This window comes from Zalophus californianus, chromosome 17, assembly GCF_009762305.2.
Source record: "Zalophus californianus isolate mZalCal1 chromosome 17, mZalCal1.pri.v2, whole genome shotgun sequence".
In the NCBI taxonomy this organism is placed as follows: Eukaryota; Metazoa; Chordata; class Mammalia; order Carnivora; family Otariidae; genus Zalophus; species Zalophus californianus.
The window spans coordinates 50,547,436-50,555,620 of record NC_045611.1 but is presented as its reverse complement, the minus strand read 5'-3'; the positions used below and the strand labels follow the sequence as shown (position 1 = coordinate 50,555,620).

Below are 8,185 nucleotides of genomic sequence, written 5' to 3'. Positions count from 1 at the left end.
CAATCGAAGAGGCGTCGCCCGGGTGACCACCCCACCCCTTCCGGCGCGGGCCCGAGGCTTCCGGCAGGGGGCCCGGTGGCGGGCGGCGGTCCGGCAGCGGCGGGGCCCGGGCTGGGCGGGCGGGCGCCCAAGATGGCGGCGGGCGGCGCGGAGGGCGGCTCGGGCCCCGGCGCCGCCATGGGGGACTGCGCGGAAATCAAGTCGCAGTTCCGCACCCGCGAGGGCTTCTACAAGCTGCTTCCTGGCGATGGCGCCGCTCGCAGGTCGGGGCCGGCTTCCGCCCAGACCCCGGCGCCGCCCCAGCCGCCGCAGCCCCCGCCCGGCCCTGCCTCGTCCTCCGGCCCCGGCGCCGCGGGCTCCGCTCCGTCCCCGCCGCCCGCAGGCCCGGGTCCAGGGCCCGCGCTGCCCGCCGTGCGCCTCAGCCTCGTGCGCCTCGGGGAGCCCGACGGCGCCGGGGCCGGGGAACCGCCCGCCACGCCCGCGGGGCTGGGTGCCGGAGGAGACCGCGTCTGCTTCAACTTGGGCCGCGAGCTCTATTTCTACCCGGGCTGCTGCCGCCGCGGAAGCCAACGGGTGAGCGGCCTGCATCGTGATGGCCTCGGTGCTGGCAGAGAGGATAGGGCCCCCTGAGGGGATCCAGAAGTGATAGAAGGGTCCCCGAATGGATGTGGGCTTCTGAGATAGGCATCCTCGATGTGACGGCCATCCCAGGGGGAAGGGTACCCAGAGGTAAATGCAGAATTCTAAAAGGTGGTGGGAGCCGGGGAAGCCCTTCGGGGTGCTGGCCATCCTAGAGGTGATGGAGAATCTTGAGGTCATGCGGGATCCCCAAGTTATGCGTGGGGGTTCTGGAGTGGTATTTTGGAAAGATTCTGAGATGCTATGGGACCCTTCGTGGTTCTGGGTGATAGGGAATCAGCCCGTGATGGAGAATCCTGAGGTGATGCAGGCTTGAAAGTGATGGAGAACCCAGGGGTGTTGCAAGTCCGGAGGTGTTGCAGGGGGTTGGGGGGCTCTTGAGACTTTGGGAGCCCAGAGGCGAGGATGATTGTGGAATTGATGAGGTACTTAGAGGTGATAGAGGTCCTGCAGGTATATGAAGTCTTAAGGAACGCTGGAGTTCTGGATCTCATAAGGGTCTTGGAGGGAATCTCTGAGCTGATGGGGAGCTGGAGGTGATAAGAGCCCAAAGGGGACATCCTCAGGTGTGATGGGTATTTCTAGAGCGATGTAGGTCCCAGAGGGAATGAGACCCTTGGAGGTTGTGGTGGTCCCCAAAAGTGATGGAGATCCTGAGAGCCCAGAGGTGGTGAAGGACCAAAAATGTGGGGGACCATGAGGTTTAATGTGTCCACGAACTGTGATGGGGGTCCTGAGATTTAGGGACTCCAAAGTAAAGAGAATCCTGGGATGTTGGGTGTTAGAGTCCTGGGGATTTGGGTGACTCTGCGTTTTGGGGAGCTTGGAATATTGAGGTGCCAAGATCCAGGGGGAGTTGTTGAGTCTGTGGGCCAGGACTGGAAAGGAATTGGAGCTCAGGGACTGTGGGGACCCCAAGCCTTGATACTGTGGGCAAGGGTGTCCCTAAAGTTAGAGTTTTCAACGTTGGGGGGAGGCACCATGGTCTCCTGTGGGGTGGAGGGGGGGGCTTTTCCTTTACTGGGTCTGTGATTTGGGTCCCCCTTCCTGTCTGTGGTTGCCCACTCACCCATCCACCTACCCACTTCCCTTAGGGATTTAACCCTGCTTCCTTTTAGTGGTTTCCCCCAACCTCAACACCCTCTTCCTTCCTCTCAGTGGTAGAAGCTTTTAACTCCTTTTCTCCCACTGCTCAAGTCCATTGACCTCAACAAGCCAATTGACAAGCGGATCTATAAGGGCACCCAGCCCACCTGCCATGACTTCAACCAGTTCACTGCTGCCACAGAGACCATCTCCCTGCTGGTGGGATTCTCAGCTGGCCAGGTGCAGTACCTGGATCTCATCAAGAAGGACACCAGCAAGCTGTTCAATGAAGAGGTGATTATGGGCCCCCGGGGCCTAGAACGGCTCCCCTTTCCCATTCACCACCCACACAGCGTTGCCATGAGACTGCAGCTGCCTGGGGACCAGTGGAGGCCTGAGAAGGGCAGGATACAGGAGAGACGGGATGGGCTGACAGATATATGGCATGGGTCACGGACAGCAGCTAGTGGGATATCAGCTAATAATGACAGCTGCACCTGCTGTGCTCGGGGCCTCTGGGCTGTTAGCCCTGTGCTGAACACTTTAGTCCTTGAGTTTTCCTCCATGGGTTAGGGATTGTGGTGTCCGTAAGACAGCCGAGGCTAGTCTCTAATTGGGACTTGTTTGAAGCCAGAGCCCTTGATCTTCAAATTCTGGGCCCGTGAGCATTGGATTCAAGTCGTTGCTGCACCGTTGACTCACTATATGGTTTTGGGGAGGTGACTGTCCTTCCTGAGCCTCAGTTTTACTTCTCTGCAAAATGGGATTCTCATCCCTGCCTCATGGGACCATTATTACGAAATCGTATGTGGAGATGGCTCAGTCCTGGCTAGACTTGGTGCCAAAGGAACATGCCAAGGAACGACCTCATCCATGGGTGGGGGCTGCTCTTGTCCTCTGGCTTTTTCTCCCTGTTCAGAGGAGGTGTTCCAAATATACAGAATGCATGAATGGCAGAAGGGAGTGAGGGTAACAACAGTGAATGGATTAAAAATGCACCAGCTCATCCATTCACAAAATACTTATTGAGCATTTGGTCTGTGCCAGGCGTTGTTCTAAGCACCAGGGATCTCACATATTAGTGAGCAAAACAGAGGGCTCTGCCTTTGTGGAGCCTCCATCTAGCTTGGGGAGCAGACAGTTATCAAATAAATTAAGGATGCTGTATGGCAGAAGGTGGTGAGCGCCACAGAGAAGAATCCAGCAGGGAAGGGGGATGGAGGATGTGGAATGCGTGGTGAGGCTTAAATTAAATAGGCTGGGTCAGGAAAAGCCTCACTGAGGGGGGTGACATTGAAATAAACACTTGAAGGAGGCAAGAGAGTCACCAGGGGAGGAGGACATTCTGAGGAGAGGGAACGACGACGACAAAAGCCTGGAAGCAGGACAGCAGAAGGGTGTGTGGCCAGAACAGCTCCTGAGGGGAGGGTGGGAGATGGGTCCTGAGCAACAACTGGGAGACGCCAGCCCCTGGAGGGTCTGGAGGGTCATGGGAAAGACTTTGGCTTTCAGAGCCTTTCTCGACCAGGGTTCGTCTCAGCCAGAGAACACAGAGATGATGGGATTCTTTTTTAACTTCTCCCAAGAACGAGAAGCCACTTAGATGCCTGGGGAAGTTGATTCATTGTGTACGATGGGCTCCAGGGGGCTTCAGGGCTCCGTTCTCTCTGGAGCCCTGCTTGAGAAAGGCTGCCGTGGGGTTCTCGGGGGAGACGAGTGTAGGTTTGGGGTATCAGCAAAAGGTTGGACATGAGCTGTGAGGGGGAAAGCGGAGGCACATGCGCAGCTGGCGGGACGGGGCGGTCCCTCGTGGGTCCGGGCACCTCCTGTGTGCACAGGTCTGTGCTCTGGGGCTAGACTGGTGAACCACACAAAGAAGGATCCCTTCCCCGGGGGAGCTGATGTTCTGTGACTCGACCTCTTGCCTGGAGCCCGACGCGGTAAAGACAGAGGAGAGGGTTAGACCGATGAGGAGAGTTCTCTGAAAAGCAGGACTTTTCCCTTTGCCAAAGACGGGGACACCAAGGCTCCGTGGAGCTCCCTGTGGCTGCCTCACAGGCCGCCCTTCTTCCTTTGCGTTCCTATGGTCCGGGGTCCAGCCCTTACCCTCAGTGGGGGGGGTGGGGGGAGCTCCGAGGAGGTCTGAGGGCCGTTTCGGGAAACCCGGGCTGGGGGGAGGTCGGCCAGGAGCCGACCGCCTTCCCCAACCCCCGCCATCTCTCCTGGCAGCGGCTGATCGACAAGACCAAGGTGACCTATCTGAAGTGGCTGCCTGAATCCGAGAGCCTGTTCCTGGCCTCGCACGCCAGCGGCCACCTGTATCTGTACAACGTCAGCCACCCGTGCGCCTCGGCCCCGCCCCAGTACAGCCTGCTGAAGCAGGGCGAGGGCTTCGCCGTCTACGCGGCCAAGAGCAAGGCGCCCCGCAACCCGCTGGCCAAGTGGGCGGTGGGCGAGGGGCCCCTCAACGAGTTTGCCTTCTCGCCCGACGGCCGGCACCTGGCCTGCGTCAGCCAGGACGGCTGCCTGCGCGTCTTCCACTTCGACTCCATGCTCCTGCGGGGGCTCATGAAGAGCTACTTTGGGGGCCTGCTGTGTGTGTGCTGGAGCCCTGACGGGCGCTATGTCGTGACGGGGGGCGAAGATGACCTGGTCACCGTGTGGTCCTTCACCGAGGGCCGTGTGGTGGCCCGAGGCCACGGCCACAAGTCCTGGGTCAACGCTGTAGCCTTTGACCCTTACACCACGAGGGCCGAGGAGGCGGCAGCGGCCAGTGGTGACACGGAGCGGAGCGGCGAGGAGGAGGAGGAGGAGGAGGAGGAAGAGGAGGAAGAGCCCGACGCGGGGGGCACAGGCTCGGGCGGGGGAGCCCCCCTCTCCCCGCTGCCCAAAGCCGGCCCCATCACCTACCGCTTCGGCTCGGCGGGCCAGGACACGCAGTTCTGCCTGTGGGACCTCACGGAAGACGTGCTTTACCCCCACCCGCCCCTGGCCCGCACCCGCACCCTCCCCGGCACGCCTGGCACCACGCCGCCCACCGCCAGCAGCTCTCGCGGGGGCGAACCCGGCCCCGGCCCCCTGCCCCGCTCACTGTCCCGCTCCAACAGCCTTCCGCACCCGGCCGGCAGTGGCAAGGCGGGCGGCGCGGGCGCCACGACTGAGCCGGGCACGCCGTTCAGCATCGGCCGCTTTGCCACGCTCACGCTGCAGGAGCGGCGGGACCGGGGGTCAGAGAAGGAGCACAAGCGCTACCACAGCCTCGGCAACATCAGCCGGGGCGGTGGCGGCGGCGGGGGCGGCGGGGGCGGGGGCGGCGGCGGGGACAAGCCCAGCGGCCCCGCCCCCCGCAGCCGGCTGGACCCAGCCAAGGTGCTGGGCACCGCGCTGTGCCCGCGCATCCACGAGGTGCCCCTGCTCGAGCCCCTGGTGTGCAAGAAGATCGCCCAGGAGCGGCTCACGGTCCTCCTCTTCCTGGAGGACTGTATCATCACTGCCTGCCAGGAGGGCCTCATCTGTACCTGGGCCCGGCCGGGCAAGGCGGTGAGTGGCCCCATGCCGGCCGACCCAGGGCCCAGGAGGAGGCGGGCATGGGCAGGAGGGTTTGTTGCAGTCATAGCCTTTAGCCCTGTGGGATGAGGGGAAGCCAGGGAAATCTTAGCATCCCAGAGCAAGACCTCTCAGATCTTAGAGTACCAGGCTTCTAGAACTCTCCGTGGCAGCAGAGAGAGGGTTGGGTAGAAGAGACAGCCAGGAGTGGTGAGGACCATGGCCAGCTATCTGAAGGGCGGCCAGTGGGCCCAGCACAGCCGGGCCTTATCACTTGTCACTCGAAGCCAAGTCTGTGTTTCTATGGGACATACGATTTGTGAATTGTGAACCATTTGAACAATGTGGGTCAAATTCTGCGGGCAACACTGAGCCTGTGGGCCCGCCTTCCGGCCTGAATCTCAGACTCTGGAGCTCCAGCTCATGGAATCCCAGCTTGGGTTCTGGGGCTGCTCCCTGTGCGACCTTGGGCAAGTCACCACTCCTTGCTGACCTCCGTCACCTCTTAGGGAGCCTTGAAGGTGGGTGGTAGATGGATGTGTCCACCTCCTGGGGTAGCACTGGGGTTTCAGGAAGACCCCAGAAGGGGGGGAGCACAGGCCTGGCGCCTTCCATCTTTGGAGCTCTTGTCGCAGAGGGCTCAGCTCCACAGGGTTTGGGCTTGTGTGCCCAGGGTGCTAGGCCTGAGGCCCGTGGCTTGGTTCCCTCAAAGAGTGGTTTTAGAATTGTAGGGTCTTGAATCCTTAGAAGTCCATGACACAGTCTCAGACGCAGGGTCGTTGGGATTTGGGGAGTCTGGCGAGTCCTGAAAGAGACCCCTCTATCTCCCTAGTTCACAGACGAGGAGGCCGAGGCCCAGACAGGGGAAGGAAGTTGGCCCAGGTCACCCAGCAAGTCAGTGGTAGAGGTAGGCTTGTCCCTGAGCTCTCCCCCCCCCCCCACCTGCCCAGTCAGGGCCCTGAGTTACCCCCCATCCTCTCCACCCCTACCCCCATCCTCTGCTCAGGACCACCCAAGCGCTTTAATTATTGTCCAAGAGTGCCGCCTGCGGGGCCAGGGAAGCTAGCGGAGCTGGGAGTTCCCGACCTAGAGCAGCGGCCTCTGTCTGGGGGGCTCTGGGGTGGACTGAATGGCAAGGCCAGGGTGGCAGCCGCCTTGGGGACTCCGGGCTGGCTCCCTCCCCACGGGACTGGTGGGAGCCCCAGGTGGTCTCTAACCCTCCTGTCTCCCCTCTCATCTTCCCCAGGGCATCTCCTCCCAGCCAGGCAACTCCCCGAGCGGCACAGTGGTGTGAAGCCATGGATGTCGGGGTTCCCCCCACAATGTTCCCCGCCTCCTAGCCATAACCCTCCCGCTGACCTCACGGATCAACGGATTAACAAGACTAACCATGATGGATGGACTGCTCCAGTCCCTTGCCCTGCACAAATTTGGGGGTCAGGGTCCCCCAGACCGGCCCAGACACTTGGGGGGATGTAGTGGCCCGTGTGGCCTCAGCCTTGTCCCCACCCACTGCCAAGTACAATGACCCCTTCCTCTGAAACATCAGTGTTCACCTCATCCCTGTCCCCAGCATGTGACTGGTCACTCCTGGGGGAGAGACTCCCCGCCCACAAGCTCTGCAGTGTGCCCCTCCTCCTGTGGGCAGGGCTGGGGTGGCCCACCCCTCCCCTGGCCCCCACCCTGCCCTTGCTGTTGTTTGTGCTTTTGAAGAGTGTTAAATTATGGAAGCCCCTCGGGGCCCTCCCTGTCCCCCAGGACCTCTTATTTATACTAAAGTTCCCTGTTTTCACAGCGTCTCTGGTCCCTTCTGGGAGGTGTGGAGGGAGGGAGTGTGCGTGCACTTTAGCAGCAGCCCTAGAACCCAGCTACTAACACCAAAGGAAGAGAGGCCCTGCCTGTCCCCCGACCTGGTGCCCTCCCTGCTCCGTTCTCATAGCCGGACGAGCTGAAGGCCAGAGGAGGGACTCACTCCGGGCACGTAGCTGGTGGGTCACCCACGTGCCAGGCCTCCAGCCCTGAGCCCCCAGAACCCCCAACTCTGGAGGAAAGAGTGCCGCCGGGGCCTCCTTCCCAGTTTGAAAGTGCCCGAACTGTCCAGGTCAGATACGGGGGGGGGGGGGGGGCTGCCCAGATGGGTCCCTCAGGTAGCTCCTGAGGTGCCCAGAACGTGCCCCAAGGCTTGGCCTCCCGCTGCCTCAGGCCTCCAGGCTCAGGGCACAGGCGTCCAGAGCCAGCCGGAGATCATGGTTTCCTCCCAGAGCGCTGTCCACCCCTGCAGGGAATAACGAAAATCCCTCCTGGCTGGCTCTCTGGAGCTGCAGGGAGGGGTGTCTTCCCGCTCTGCCCTCCACCCCCCGAAATGTTTCTGTTTCTAATCCTAGCCCGGGCAGGAATGTGGCTGTGCGGCCAGGGTCCAAGGAGCTATTTTGGGGGCTCCTTTGCCTCCCCCAGGCTTTGGCCAGTGGGTCACCCCTGGTCCTGGCTCCTGAGGGCCTCCCTTCCCCATTCTCTCACCACCCCTTCCCCACCTCCTGCCAAAAAAAAGTCAGTGTAAAGCAGAGGGCCTGAGGGCTAAATTTAAACCATCCCAAAGTCTGAATCTGTGGCTGAGTCACCCGCGAAACTTCCCTGGCCTCCTGCCCCCCCCTTCCCAGGCCTCACCCCTTTCTCCCCCACCCCAATTCCAGGGCTTGAGAAGGGTGTTACCCGATCGTTCTGAACCTTAATTGGCCCCCTCAGAATGGGAGGGCTCATCTTTGGCATCTGCCACACCTGTAGCTACTTCTGTGCTCCGCCTTTTTTGGGGGGCAGGCATCGTGGGAGAGTTGAGGTTCTCCAACCCCCATCTCACACTGACGTGTTCTGAGGGGCCCTGGCAGGAGGGAGTTGGGGGGCCTGGCTCCTGAGGGGT

At 61.4% G+C, this 8,185-nt stretch overlaps 1 protein-coding gene across 2 annotated transcripts; it reads left to right on the top strand.

The window, feature by feature from the left end:
• Positions 1-68: 68 nt before the first annotated feature.
• On the top strand, positions 69-7,272 carry DMWD (DM1 locus, WD repeat containing). 2 transcript variants are annotated; one of them, XM_027619999.2, is made up of 5 exons: positions 69-573; positions 1,837-2,019; positions 3,955-5,265; positions 6,104-6,178; positions 6,518-7,272. In XM_027619999.2, the coding sequence occupies exons 1-5, from the start codon at positions 133-135 to the stop codon at positions 6,563-6,565; spliced, it is 2,058 nt and encodes a 685-aa protein (XP_027475800.1). In that variant the 5' UTR covers positions 69-132; the 3' UTR covers positions 6,566-7,272. The 2 variants fall into 2 exon arrangements, with proteins under 2 accessions (XP_027475800.1, XP_027475801.1); XM_027620000.2 differs by lacking the exon at positions 6,104-6,178 and having other exon boundaries at positions 6,518-7,269.
• Positions 7,273-8,185: the final 913 nt, after the last annotated feature.

Excerpts from the sequence above, each read along its gene's own strand:
- DMWD (XM_027619999.2), top strand. The coding sequence starts at position 133 with ATGGCGGCGGGCGGCGCGGAGGGCGGCTCGGGCCCCGGCGCCGCCATG. Across the intron at positions 574-1,836 it reads GCCGCCGCGGAAGCCAACGG|TCCATTGACCTCAACAAGCC; the intron begins GTGAGCGGCCTG and ends CCACTGCTCAAG. Across the intron at positions 5,266-6,103 it reads GGGCCCGGCCGGGCAAGGCG|TTCACAGACGAGGAGGCCGA; the intron begins GTGAGTGGCCCC and ends CTATCTCCCTAG.